Source organism: Siphateles boraxobius, unplaced genomic scaffold (assembly GCF_051911475.1).
Source record: "Siphateles boraxobius isolate OS27281-9 unplaced genomic scaffold, OSU_SipBor_1 7, whole genome shotgun sequence".
Taxonomy (NCBI): domain Eukaryota; kingdom Metazoa; phylum Chordata; class Actinopteri; order Cypriniformes; family Leuciscidae; genus Siphateles; species Siphateles boraxobius.
Genome location: NW_027509197.1, coordinates 12,853,477 through 12,868,981, shown reverse-complemented (window position 1 = coordinate 12,868,981; position 15,505 = coordinate 12,853,477). Strand labels below are relative to the sequence as shown.

Sequence of the window (15,505 nt, the reverse complement as noted above, 5' to 3'; positions counted from 1 at the left end):
TATTTTCACTATAGTTGTTACAACACGCATACCATCAAATCTGTGTGGTATGTGAGACTGCTTCTCTTGAAAGTCAACGTCTTAAAATCAATTACAGAGCACTTGATTTTAATGACAGGGCTCTCGTGGTCCTTTGAGGCCTTGTTTATTTACCTCGTATGAACTGTTACAGGGTGTCGGTCACCAGGGGGCGCTGTTTGTATGGAAAAGATCGGCTGGCCTCAAGTCACCCACATGTACATCACTGTCTGTTGTAGTCTAACCTTGCTCAACTTCGATAGTATCAACCGAAAGGCGCAATCAAAATACGAGCAGTCCTCCCTCCAACTTAATAAGTAACCTGCTTATAACATGCTGTAGTAAGCGTGGTGTTTTGGCGGAAAACTATTGTAACCATGGTAAATTTGTAAGGGTGAAAGGAGAGAAAGAAAGCGAGACAATTTTGAATTGGATTGGAGAGGGAGGGGGAGAGAGTGAGAGGAGGTGGAGGAGTAGGACTGGCTACCCTTCATCTGTCTGCTCTAGGCGGAGCTGAAGTTACCGAGAGCGGCCGCGGGAGCTCAACACGATACACGGGGCGATAATCATCCACAACGGGAGATATGCATTAATTTACCCGAGCAGACGCTGACCCGCGATCAGTTTACCGACCATCATCGACTGAGAGTCACCGCGCTGTTTATCAAAGGCCCCTGTCGCTTTGGATCGGACTAATGTCGCTCCTGTTCAGCCGCTTGAACCAACCGATGGGTTTGACGCGTTCTGCCCTAGATTTACTTCATTTTAGAAACATTATGCAGGAATAAAATAGGATAAAGCCGGGAAATGTCGAGCATGTCGCCAGCTCGTGAAGCTAAACATCGACTGAAGCGGATTGACACGAAGAAATCTGACCCATATTGAGATACTGCACGAGCGTCTGGACCAGAACCAAATAGATCGAAACTAAACCTTGTTTATAAACGCTGAAAACAACCGAGAAGTGATCACAGCAATTTTGAGCCCTCTCTTAAAAAGGCTTAAGACATGCGAGGAAGTGGATCACACACATTGCAGTAAGTGTAATCGCTCAAACTCCGAACCAGCATGGAGAAAATGTGTCTATAATCTATTTATCAAAGCACACAGAAACCCAAAGGCATCTAGAATCATGCATTGCCTCCAAACCTATATCTGCACGTCTCATTTCGGACTATTCCCTCCGAGCACATGAGCTTGAACTTCGTTCGATAGAGAAGAGGGGGAAAAAAGGAAATTACTGGAACTTTTTTTTTTTTTTAGCTGAACCCATCCAGAAGCACCAGGACTATCATCAGGATGAAAGTGCGGATCCTAAACCGAACATCAGTACTGTCACTGGGGCTGTGCTCAATGCTTCTGCTCGGTGCTGTGGCTGGTAAATATGCTTCTGATCTACATTTCAACTATTTAAATGACATTATGTGTGATATTACAGAGTCCATGTCACGTTATGTGCATGTTGTTCATTAGAATCCCTCAGCGCTGCAGCATGGACACTGCAACGTTAATGTGAAATGAACTGAATCGGTTTACTGTACAAATGTGAACTGTCTGGACTGTCGTGCTTCATATTGCTTTGCTGGTTCACTATTACTGAGTTATCTGTTGAGCTGCATAATTGTTTCATTATCAATGTCAATAACTTGAACTTGAATGGCGTCTTCTCTGTGTTAGTCTAATTAAACTAAAGTGGATTTACTTTGACAGTTACACAAGCAGGTGATTTTAGTGCTACTTAGAAAGATTAGACCTAGACTAGAGAATATTCCTGAATATTGGGAATATGCAGAAGTTAATTGGTTATATAGTATTGAATTTGCATGTTAGTTGTAACTTAAATTGTTTTGAAGATTTTGTGAATAATTAGTTTGTGCAGTGATCGTGAGCTGCATTTCCTGAAAACATTGGAAGCCTATTGGTACAATAGCACAGTGATGGTGTCAGATGGTAATATTATGGTCCACGTTTCTGAATTATTACCTTATTAATGTACTACACTGTAAAAAAAAAGTTGCTGCCTTAAAATTCTAAGTACAATCAACTTGAATGTTTAAGTCATTTAAATTTCAACATTCAACTGAGTTAAAAATGAGTCGAATCTTGTTTAACTTATAAAAAAGTTGAAAATGCCTGAACTTATTTGAACGAGTTGCAATGTAAAAACATATGTAACTTGTCATAACTTATTGATCATATAATTCTTTTTACAGTGTATGGTATTTACACATTTGTTTTACTATGGGGCATGTCCTAAAATCTTTGTATTTTCATGGTACTTTTTTAGTGCTCTTGTTTTGTCTGTATTTTGAATGTTTTTGTCTTTGAATGCAGCAAATGTACACAATAATTAATTTAAGTATTTTCCCTAATTAAGCGTCAACTACTACTAGACTTAGAGTTTTGTAGTTGGATATGTATTTTGGGTTCAGCCTTGACCTCGGTGAGATATGGAAGGAGAGGGAATTATGAAAGTGTCAGTTGTGCTCTATTCCTCAAAGGTACACCCAGTCATTTCCAGATAGTTTTTTTCACTCCTAAAGAAATTTGAATTTTTGACAAATATGCTTAAAATGTCTTACACTCATGGTGGCTGTTGAGATTACATGACCTACAGTGTCATGCAATTTAAAAAGTTGTGTGAAAAATAAAAATACCAATTTGTAAATAGTTTTACCTTTTCATTTATATTTGAAATACATTATTGTTGTCTATCAGAGAATCCTGAAAAATATGTATTATGATTTCCACAAAAATGTTAAGCAGCACAACTGTTTTCAACATTTATAATAATAAGAAATATTTCTTGAGCAGCAAATCAGCATATTAGGATGATTTCTAAAGGATCATGTGACACTGAAGACTGGAGTGATGATGCTGAAAATTCAGCTTTGCCATCACATGAATAAATTATTATTTAAGTTATTTTAATTTGTAATAGGCTAATATTTCACAACAATACTAATGTTTTTGCTGTATTTTTGATAAGATAAATGCAGCCTTGGTGAGCAGAAGCGAATTCTTTCAAAAACAAAGTCTTACTTACTGAACCCAAACTTTTGAACTGTAGAATGTAAAGGAATACAACAAAAGTAAACCAGGCAGTTCTGATAAGAAACAGAAAAGCTTGTCAATGTTGATTTGTCAGTATGATATCCAAGACCACTGGGATGAATAAGAGCCAGCAAAATATATCCCAAACATTAATCAGTGCAGCTTAAAGTCGAACGGAAAGTAAGATCCTTAGATTCTCTAATATTCTCATTGGAAATATGCAGGATTTGTATACAGCAAGCATATGCATAAAAAAAAAAACAATTACAAATCACTTGTACCTTACAGTTCTGTAATGATACACTGGTACAGTGATGTCACATGGTAATACCATGACCCACATTACTGTATGTTTACCATATTCAAATATGATTTGTACATACTTTAAAGAATAATTGGTCCTATCATGGTGGAACATGTCCAATATTTTGGTATCATCATAGTACTGTGTTGTTATGCTCTGTTTGTTTTTGTCTTTGAAGCAGCAAGCGTGCAAAAATATCTCCTATTATATTAATCCAGATAATTTTCGGTCATGAAAATAACCGAATAGGCTATTGCTTTTGAGAAATTGAAGAGCTAAATCCAGGGACTGTTTTTACAGTTCTTATGAGTCATAACTTAAGCTTTGATTTTCAATTTCATCTATGGCTGAACCCCCACGGCGCACAAATAGAAATGGCACATTCACATTTCAAATATAGTCAATCTCTAGAACAAAAGCTTCTTGACGAATTAACTTCAGCTGAGTGTTATTGCCATACTAATTCTCCTTAGTTAAAGTAATCGTACTAGGTCACATAATATTCCACCATCATCATGTCCTGCAAACCCACAGGTCCCACGAGAAATGTGATTTCAGCTTTGCGGTTGTGACTACAAAGGTAAGACCACACAATGGAGACGACATGGTTATTAAAAGTGTGGTCTTGTCCAACCATGCTGGTAAACCGGTTCGTGGACTCATAGCAAGCTCATTTTAAAGCCGTTAGGAGCTGCCACAGTGATTTAGATCTGGATGGGTAGTTAGTTTCACTTGAGGGAGTTTAGTACTGCAATGTGCCACAGTTGGGGTTAGGCCTTTCAGGAACCAGCGACGGGACGGTTTGTCGAGCATGGAAAAGATTAAGATGAAGGGGAGGCTGTACGGTGTGCGAGAGTCATTACCCCGTCTGTGACCGCTGTGAGAGCATGAAGCTATGGATCTTTTGCCACTCTGCCAAGCCCATTAGCACTCATTACTCACATACACACACATGTGTAACATGACCATTAAATCTCTGGCAATAGTTCATACAAGGTATTGGCGCTTTTCAGAGACGACAGGGTGTGGTATGAGATTCTAGCTGGGCCATGAAGAGAGATATTGTGTTCATGATCAAGGACGTTTTATCCATTTCTGGATAATGGACTGCACCATGTTAGAAACACAATTAAGCCTGTGTCTTGACCCATGTCTTATCTTGGACCCAGTATCTGAACTTGCTGACAAACTAGCAGCTTATTTCACATACAGTGGCAGAATTTCTCAGGCTTTGCCAAATTATTTTTATTTTACATATAAAAATAAATTATATTACGTATAAAAATATAACGTTTTTTTTTGTGTACACAGTATCATTTACATTACATTTTTTTAAATGTATATTTTTATTTTACATGCTTTTATCCAATGTGACTTAGGGCACAATAACTTATAATACAGGAGAAACCAATATTTGCAATAATGATACTGTTTATGGTAGTTGGCAGTTGGTTCCAATTTTTATATACAGTACTGTTTTATATGTTTTAAAACAAGGTCTATGGTCACACAAAGGCTCCATTTATTAGATCTAAAATACAATAAAAACAGTAATATTATAAAATATCATAGTTAAAAAATAACTGTTTTCTATTTGAATGTTTTCTAAAATCTAATTTATTCCTGTGACTGCAAATTACTCCAGGAGTGTCTCATGATCCTTCAGAAATCATTCTGATATGCTGATTTTCTGCTCAAGAAACGTTTCCTATTATTATCTCAAAAAAAAAAATTATTTGAAATTGAAATCTTGTGTAGTGTAAAATGTCTTTACAGTCACTTTTGTTCAATTTAATGCATCCTTAATTCTTTGCTGAATTAAAAAAAAAAAAAAATCATACCCCAAACTTTTAAAAGCCTGTACATCATTGCAATACTATGAAGGTCCATTTATTAGGTTAATTTATTCTTGACAGTACCTTGGAATACCATGGTAGAAGAATATGGTAATCATTCAGTACCATGGTTTCAACAATACCATGGCTTCAACAGGGAGTAGGCGGCTGCTAATTACGGTTTGTCCTTAAACCAACTGTTGTGAAAAATGGAAATATTTGTTAAATAAAATGTAATATTAAGTTAGCTTTTAACATACTACAGTTTAAAAGCTTTAACTAAAGTTTTCTTTTTCTGTCTTACTGTAGCCTACATTAAAATAAATTACGTAAAATTAAAATATTAGTATTTTCCTCCATGCAATACTATAGACCTCATGTAGCCACGCCCATTTTCAGCGCTGCTCGTTGTCTTTTGTCTTTCGGTCTGTATTTTCACAGCGATCCTGCGTATTTATAAATCAACGGCTCGTTTTAAAATCTTCCCTGTCTACTGACATTTGTTAAGACATCTGCGTTGAAAAATTACAATCCTCATGATAACTTTCGTTAACTTTCCATTAAGTAAATCCACTTCAAAAGCTAGAGCGACCGCGTAAACGGAAGTTCAAAGACAATATTCTAAAGATGGTGCCGCCCTTGTTTCTCTGGCGCATAAGGTCTATAGGTAGGCCAGGCTTAAAGTGCAACACTTAATGTTCTACAAAATATAACAGGAGTTCCCTGCTCCATCTCTTGTTTGAAAGTGTTACCATATTGTTACCATTTAATACCATCACTGTACCAGAGTATGCTATAAGTATGAGCTGCTGTTCTTACTTAAAAGGTAGTAACGTTACGTTAGGCCTACTCTGGTTTTCACATTTCTTCCTTTTCATCACGCCAAATGGGTTAACATAAAATTACACTCAGGGAAGTGTTACGTTGGATCCCATTCTGTAATTACCCAAATATATGATTTCAAACGTCTGGTCTTAATATAATTTCCTTTGAGGTTTTCCTTCACTCTAATTTAAGCGTTTGACGAGCAAAGATGATTATCTCTGCGGAACAATAAAACGAGTGCAAATTAGCACAGACGTGACGGTCTATGTCATTTCCTGATATTTTCTTTGAGACACACCGTAGTCCCGCCGCAGCGGTGTGTTTGTTGCCCTGTGTGTTATGTTAGCGTCTGCGTCTCTGAGCTGTCGGCCTTAAGGAATGTGTCCGTCTGTCAGTGGGGGAGGGCAGGAAGTAGGAGTTGGCTGTCCCACTCTGTCAAGCATTTCCACGTTTTTGATTTGTACTCTGATAGCAGTTCAGTATGGGTGTACCCAGAGCCGTAGAGCATGTGTGCATTGGTTGTGTGTTACTGCTCAACGCGGTATTGCATGTCATGTCAGCGCGACGTCTGCGTTTTTTTGCTGCGTACCGTATATCACGTATACAGCTGTCTGTAGCGTGACACTTCAAAATAAAGCAGCAAATGCTCAGAATCTCTGTTCTTGAAGGTCACTGTTGTTTTTCGTTGCGCATTTCCTCTTGTTTGTTTGTTTTGCCGTGTGTGTGGTGGGGGTCTGGATTGTGTAGTCCTGCACTAGCAGGATTTAGACTAAACAACGTGTCTCTCGTTGGCTCCAGGGGGAGGGGGATGAGAGAGAGAGAGAGAGAGAGAGAGAGAGAGAGAGATTCCCTTGCGGTGACGCCAACCCCCCCCCCCCCCCCCCCAACACATTCACGTGCCCTCCGTCTGCAGATTAACTGATTGAATCTGAGACCCCCTCCTCTGATAGACTCTTCCCCCTTCCAAGTTCCAAACGCAGTTCACACTCTAATTGAAAAATCATTTCACTTGAGGAATGTAATGTGGCCCCTTTGCAGTTCTCCACGTTGCTTCGGGGGGCAAAACACCCATTTCAAGAACTCGTTTCGAGCTTGTTCTTTTTATGCGTCTCTAATCGCTCACGTCTCTCCGGTTTCTGAGAGCCGCTTATTTTGTTGTCATTATTTTCCTCGCTTACTCCCTTCGTAGAGTTACGACTCCGGATTATGGTTTCGTTGCGTCGTTTACCGTCCTTCAGAGGTGGACAGTGCACACTGTGGTGGATTAACACTTTAATTCTTACTGTAGGCTATCGTATTTGATGCGCAAATATCGAAGGCATTTGAATGATCAACATCATCAAAACGGTGTTGAAAATTCTGTTGTGCGTAGGCATTCTAGGCTCGTGCCTATGCTCACACGTCCAGGGGGCCCAATTACAAAGAGGAGAAATTATAGGCTATATTTGTGAAATTATTGTTATTATTTTACTCTGTTGCTAAAACTCTGAAAGACAATTACTTTATAAATTAATACAAATTAAAACGTCACTGTCAGGCAGAAACCTCATATCTGCATATTTCATCTTTCATTACTAGGCTGTCACCCTTTACGTCTCCCTGTCGGTGGGTTTTGCAAATATTTAACCAATGAAAAAATATTAAAAAGAGCTTGTGATTAAACCTCGTAATTCCATTGGCTCCTCAAACTGTCAGTTAAACTGTCAGCATAACTCCACCCCGGCCATATTGTGAATGAAGTGCTGCAGCCTGCAGATTTTGGATGTCTATGCTGAAATACATATATAGGCCTACTGTAGGCTAATGTTTTATGTATTGGAGGAGCGGAGAAGAGTGTCTTAGTCTACCATTTGTTGTCAAATCATAGCCAATACTGTCTTAAATAGCCTGTGTGAAGCACTTAATCTTTATAACATAATGAGATTTTGACCAAATTGTTATAAATACAGTCTGCGTTCGAAATCGCATACCCTCTTGAGTAGGTATGAAACTTATTCAATAAGTAATTACTTCATGACCTCTAAACAAGTACATTCTTTATAGTTTGAATGCGTGTAGTATGAATATAATCTGGATGTACTACAGATTCTGCCATGTTTTCATTGTGTGACCTACCAGTGTCAGTTATGCTGCTTCACTGCCATTCCCAAATCCTCTCCCGTGGCCTCATGGGATAGTAAAGTGTCCATCGTATGCACACTTCAGAATCCCACCGGATGTAGTTGGTCATACAGGTACTTTTTGCTTACTCTTTTATGAGCACTGTGAATTTGGACGTACTATTGTTTATACTTGTTTTATCAAGGAAAAGGCCTTTAAGTATCATTCTAAAACTTCCACTTTCAGGTTGTGGTATACGTGCCTTTTTGCAGTGAAATCATCACTGATTTTTATAAAGTGAATGTAAGAACAACATTTATATTGTTATTAACATTTCAAGATGAACACTTACTGGACTGAAGCAACTGAAGGTTTACTTAATTACACAAACCCCCAAAATTTTAATTTATTTATTTATATATATATATATATATATATAAAAAAAACATGTTAACGTGATTATCAAATATGATTCATCAGGTTTGTGAGGCAGTGGTCATCTGGTTCTGGCAATTCTGCACCATGCTTTTCACAGTAACCGTAATTGTTTTTGCAACTGTCCATGCTCAACAAGATAGTCTGCCTGTTGCTTTCACTACACAAAGACTGTTTAGTCTTGCAATGTCTTGACTGTTGTTATTCTGGTACATATTGTAGATAGACCATAGTCAGGGTAAACAATTTAATATGGGGCGAATGGAATAGTAGAGATATATCCTCTGCAGCTAACAGCCACAACAATTTTTTTTATTATTAAAAGATTCTATGAAATGATTTAGCAAATACAGAAACTAGTCCTCATAATTACTCATTGTAGCGGCCCATTATCTCCCATCCAACATTTCATGGTGGGGCCAATAAAGGCATTTTGGACCCTAAATGGTTTTTCCACGGGTTCATATGAATCTCATATAGAATCTGATTGGGGCTAATTCAGATCGGGCCACCGTGGAATCTGTGGGTAAAACCATTTTGGGCCCAAACCTCAAGCCCATATTGTGATGACATTGACCTCATCATGAAATGTTGTCGCTCTCCCTAGCAAATATACTGTATTAGGGCTGCTGAACATTAAGCTTGCCACCACAGGAATAAATTACATTTAAAAAATGTATTAAAATAGAAAGCTGTTATTTTAAATGAAGAAAACGTCACATCATCACTGTTTTACTGTGTAAGCGGTTTGGAGGATGGATAGCAAAAGTTTTCAGGTGCCAATAACATTAGTTCAATCAAAAGTGTTTCCCATTTAATAGGTGATATTACTGAAATCAAATTTCACCAGACATGCAAAAGATTACCTTTATCCGAATTTAAATTATGATAAATATAAATTATAAATATTAAGTATATTAAATTAAGATGAAAGATTATTAGTACTTCTGTGATTTTAAACACTGATGTTCACTGTGCTGCTAATCTTCGATTCTAATTGCCTTTAAAAAATGACACAGATAGAGTCAAACAATTTTAATTAAATTTACCTCTAGTAAACATTTAGCTAATCTAATGAGTTAAATTTGGCAGTGCTAATATCAAAGGAAGTTCCAGCACCTATTTTTTTCCCACTTTGAGCACCAACACACGCACACACCCTCAGTCTAGCTCACATTAAAATGCAGTGGCTCTCCTCTGGCTATCTGCCACATTCAGTCCATCGCTCTGTTCCTCTTTAGCTGTCTATGAGCACCGTTGAGCCTGCTTTCAGAAACATGCAGCAGTTTACTATGTCATGAAATAACAGATGCAGCTTTGATTAATTCATTTGTTGCATCGAAGAATGATCTGCGACCTACACAAAATTGCATTAAAATGGTCTGGGTTGTACAAAATCGCAGACCATTTCTAAATAACTGCTTTTATTATGTGAGGCTTTGTCTATTTGTTTTGCTCAAATCAAGAGGTTAAAAATAATCTCGCTTATTTCTCCTTCTGGTTAAATATTTATCACAATTCCTCTCCAGGTCTTGTGATAAAGTTGAAGTTGTGATACATTTCCGAGTGAATACAAGAAATATAGGGCAGGACTTGATTTTGACAATCAGGAATTGATTGGATCGCCAGATCATTGTGATGTCATCTGAGTGACAGGTTGTTCCGCCCTCGAGCCAGTAAACGTGTCAGCAGAGAAGAGAAAAGATGTCACTGCAAGAGGGAGGCAAAGTTATTTTGATTAAAGATTACAAGGGCTCAAAAAAAAGTTGTGCACGATAAATCGTTTATAAAAAATACTGCAATGTTGCATTAAAAAAACAAGAATTGTCAATTTTTATTTCATGGTAACTTTAATGTGTAAATACATCCACGTTAGACAAAGATTGGCATTAAAGGGATAGTTCACTCAAAAATGTAAATGCTGTCATTATTTACTCAACCTCATGTATCTCCAAACCTGCAAGACTTTTGTTCATCTTCGTAACACAAATGAAGATCTTTTTAATGAAATCTGAGAAATTTCTGTCCCTCCATTGACAGTCTACGCAACTACCACTTTGATGCCTCGAAAAGTTCATAAAGATATCTTATCTGATCTTAAACGAATCCATGTGAATTAAGTGGTTTAGCCTAAATTTCCTGATGAGACTCGATTGCTTTATTATATGATGAACATGTTTAATTTAAGCTTTTTATTCACATTTAAACATTGATAAGCGAACATAAACAGAAGCTCAACCGAACCTGCTTGACACGCAAGAACAAACGTCATTGGTTCTTTCTGAAGCTCAAACGTGCAGTGTAACGAGAATTAACCTCTTTGGTTCTTGCACGTCAAGTAAACATGCTTGAGCTTCTGTTTACCATAACTGATGTGTGAGTTGATGAATGCTTATGTGAATAAAAGCCTAAATTCAATCTGTTCATCATATAAAGCGATCATGTCTCTTCAGAAAATTTGGACTAAACCACTAAATTCATATGGATTAGCCTAGTTTTACGATCAATTTATGATCTTTTTGAAGCGCCAAAGTGGTAGTTGCATAGCTGTCAATGGAGGGACAGAAAGCACTCCGATTTCATCAAAAATATCTTCATTTGTGTTACGAAGATCAACCTAAGTCTTACGGGTTTGGAACGACCGGTGAGTAATTGATGTAATTATTTTTGAGTGAACTAACCCTTTAAGCAGACTGTACCTCACCAAGTTGAGCCGCATTGGATTAGGAAAACTTGGCGAGTCTCGTAGCCTCTCCAGCGGAGGGAGGAATATCCATTCTCTTGCCAACAGCGCCTACATGTCTGGGTGGTGAGAGGCAAGTGCACACCAGAGCTCTCTGGATGGGGAGGTGTATTTGTGGAGGGGTATTTCAAAACCCTGGCACAGCTCTCTCTGTGGTCAGAGGCTCAATTCTGAAGCTTTTCAAGCTGCCCTCCGCCACAGTCACACGGCAAACCTGATCGAGAAAAGCCAGTGGAAAAAACGAGGAGCAGACAAACCTGCCAGCCATTAAACACCCCTGATCTAGTTGCCATGTTGGTGCATGAAAGGTTCGTATTTTAAGGTGACCCGCGTGTTTATGTGGGTTCATTTTGAGGTAAATATTGTATAACTTTTCAAACAATTAATAATGACCCTGCTGTGTGCATTTCTGCTAAATTATGAATACACTTAATGCAGTTCAATCACATTCCTGTTGGGTTTGTGAGCAAACATGCTCCGTCCCTGTGGAAGATGACTGTTGACACGTGCAACATCAACATTAGCTCTGCCGTCAGTGGCTTGACCTCGAGCCAAAGCCATCAACGATTTATGAATCCCAGCAAGCTGGATTCAGGATCATTTGTGTAGTATTTACGTTTTAATGAGATACAAGTTCAGCCCTCAGCTTCTGCCCGTGACAAAAATAGGATGGTGCTGTCAGGCCCTTCTTGTGATTAATACTGTTTGGACACAGATGTGCAACTACTTTTGAAACTAGGAGTTTGTAGACATGAGTAGTCCTGATGGTACGTGTCCTCTTTCCACAAGCTATGTCTTCGTCTAGACCGATGTCCAAAAACAAAAGTGGCAGGTGGTTCAATGACATAAGTTAATCTGTGATTAAAAAATATATATATATATATATATTTTACAATCTAGTTTAAATGACTGTGTCTTTTTAGAAATGTACTCTTTGCATTCATTTTGGTTTCATATGGTTTTGAGAACTTTTATACCACTTCAACAAGTTTTAATTTAATGATAAAAATGTCATGTTGTGTATCATGTAAAAGCAGTAATATATAGTTTCCTTATACCGAAAATACATGTACAGTAGTGTATGCATCTTAATCATTAATTCATTTTGTTTTTTAAATAAAACATTTTTTAAATACCATGGATTATTAATTCAAAATATTGTTTTTCCGGAGTTGCCCCACTAGACATTTTACAACCTGAACTAAACTTGCCCTGTCATTAAAAGGTCACATTTTCTGATGTTTTAAGATAATTGATTGATTGTCGGATTTTTTTTTTTTCATGCATCTTGATCACAACTTTGATTTGGCAGACAAAAGTTTTATATTTTAAAATATTAGTAAGCAGTGTGAACTGTGAAATGACAACATTTTGAGCAAAAAGCTGAGAAAATCACTTTTTATTCAAAGACTAAAACATCAACAAAGACAGTTGGATGGGATTCAGAATGATGATTTGGATCGACATTTCATTTACATTAGGCAGTTATGGCTCGTTTCTGCTTCTTCTTCGCCTGTGTTTTGATCTGGAGATTCTCTACTCTTTCAGATGATGCCTAATAGCGCCCCCTACCATATAACAGCGAAAGCCGGAAATGTCTTTCGATGGAGGGGAAGCGTTGTTTCACAAATGATTGACATTACCTTCAATGGTGGGGAAAGAGTTAATTCATAAGGTTAAAACATGCTCATTGAAGTGGTGTATTTAAGTCATTGTATATATTAATTGCATTTTTAGTGAATTTTGAATTAGATTGAAAATAAGCGTCACGTCATTGACCTATACAACGTATCACTTGCAATACATTGGTGAGCTCTTGGGTTGTAATCGTCTTGAGACTGTATTGTTTTACAGGGCCTTGCCTGCTTTGTCGTCTCTCTGGTCGTGTATGTATATCTTCATGACCAGCCGTGTGGCTTGTAAGGAATGTGGCGGTTCTCATGTATCAAAGTCCTTAACCTTGTTAATTAGCTTGAGGGTGTGCAGGAGTGTCTTTAATTACTGTCAGTCTCTGTAATTGTTAAAAAAAGAGCCAGTCGCTTGGTGACAGTCATTGCGGTTGTCTCTGCTAGACGTGGCTTCCTTTTTTTTTTATGAAGTAGGATCTTCTCGCTTTAGGTTCCCATAGTGACAGTAAAAGCATGTGGTTACTGCACGTTCAGCGAGTTTTAATTATCCCAACCGCATTCACAAACCTCCTGTTCCTTTGTACGGATAATCTTGGACTTCCTCCTCTGTGATGATAGGTAAATAAGTCTGGAGATTGTTAATCTGGGCCTCGTAAAGGGGTGTGATGGATGGAGACGGAGACGCCATCTGGCCGAGCAATGGTCTGATCTGCATGGTTTATTCCGGTCTTAGTCCCTCTACTATTCAGGCAGTAGGATTAGAAAATGTGGAATTTCTTTGAGAGTTACATTACTGCACACAGCTGATCTAAGATCTGTTTCAGTGTTTCATGCATAAATTGGTGAGATGTGGGTGAAACTAAATTGGTTGAACTAGTGCCGTGGACATCCAGTGGTCACAATCTTCTCTTCTTGACCAAACATGCAGGATCATGCAGATGAAGGAACTGGGGACGCAACAACGAATCCATAAAATCAATAAAAGTGGATAATGAAAATAATCAACAATGAGTTTCATTATTGATTAGTTGGATGTTGTGACTAGGGTTGCAAAATTCTGGGAATTTTCAAAGATGGAAACTTTCCATGGGAATTAATGGGAATTTAAGGGAATTAACAGGAATTTATGGGAATAAACGGGAATAAAGTGGGAATTTTCAAAGTTGAGGGTTGGGTCTTCATAGGGAACTTAAATATAGTTGAGGAAAGTATATTTTAGCTTAATCTTGACTAAAAAAAACAGATGCCATTCAAATACACTTGAATATCCATGCCATTCCTCAATCACATGCATATAGAACACTGCTTACTGCATGGCTATTGAGACGCACCCCCTACTGGCACTGAGCATGCCTCCATCACATGTACAGGAGCCCAAAGCACAAGACTATTGAAGGCACACATTTTTGAGCCTGTGGAATAAACAAAGTGAAGTAAGTTTTGATGATATTATGGGGAAATATATTAATTAAATGTTTAAATTGCAAATTTCACATACAAATGTATTCTTCTAGTAGCAATGCTGATAAGTTGGATGCTAAATAAGCTAGCATAACTTTATTTACCACATAAGGCAGATGCTAGCTACCTCATGTGGCTGTTTTTCTCTGCCTCCTGCAATATGTTTTCAAGATCATTCCAGTTGTTTAGCTACCCATACTATTTATGTATCTGATAGATTTAGCGCTTTTATTTCTAAATATGAACAAACTTGCTTACCCTGTCGTAAACTATCTTCTATTCCGATCCTCAAATATGTGTGAGTTTTTGTAGTTTAAAAAACCTTTATAAGTTATCTTGATCTGAAGCGTGAGATTGGCGCCGTGTTTGGGCCGTAGTTCAGAGATTCCTGTCTGTTGGATTTAAGTTATTACAGCGCGTGAATTCATCAGTTTCTCCCGAAATACATGAAAGTAAGTGGCCGGTGAACTGAAAATAATAATTTTACCATGAAACAAGTGATTGTTCAGTAAAATAATTAAAACTTGTTCTGTTCTACTTACAAATAAATCTGTTGAAATATCTATTGAAAACGTTTTGCATGGATGTTTTCTTATGACTTCTGTTTATCTTTATGCTTGGATATAATACAATGATCGATTACATTTCATTAAATTCCCAGTTAGTCCCCCTAAATTCCCATTAATTTCCATTAATTCCATTACTCCCATGGAAAGTTTCTAATATGGAATATTTCCAAAATTCTCCAGCTTAACTTCCCATGAAATTTTACCGGAAATTTGCCGGAAATGTTCTGCCCCTTTGCAACCCTAGTTGTGACACAGAGAATCTCAGTCAGTAATGTCACTTTGCAGTAAAACAAATTTGAAAAATGATTACTTGTGCTGTCTTACCAGCCATGCAAATGTTTTGAATTAAAATTTTTTTTAAATGTATAAAAAATAACATGTGTATGTGATGTATACATACATATATATATATATATATATATATGTGTGTGTGTGTGTGTATATATTATATATATTTTTTTAGAATAAAATATTACAAATTTAAAACATATATTTAATTTTGATTTATTACATTTTTATTAAAATACTCCAAT

At 37.3% G+C, this 15,505-nt stretch overlaps 1 protein-coding gene across 1 annotated transcript in view; it reads left to right on the top strand.

Moving 5' to 3' along the window:
• The first annotated feature begins 266 nt into the window (after positions 1-266).
• bmpr2b (bone morphogenetic protein receptor, type II b (serine/threonine kinase)) overlaps positions 267-15,505 on the top strand; it is a 75,632-nt gene continuing 60,393 nt past the window's right edge. The window contains exons 1-2 of the mRNA XM_077217115.1: positions 267-1,055; positions 1,282-1,396. Of these exons, the coding sequence (XP_077073230.1) occupies positions 1,318-1,396 (79 nt within the window). The 5' untranslated portion in view covers positions 267-1,055; positions 1,282-1,317. The remainder of the gene's footprint in view (positions 1,056-1,281; positions 1,397-15,505) is intronic.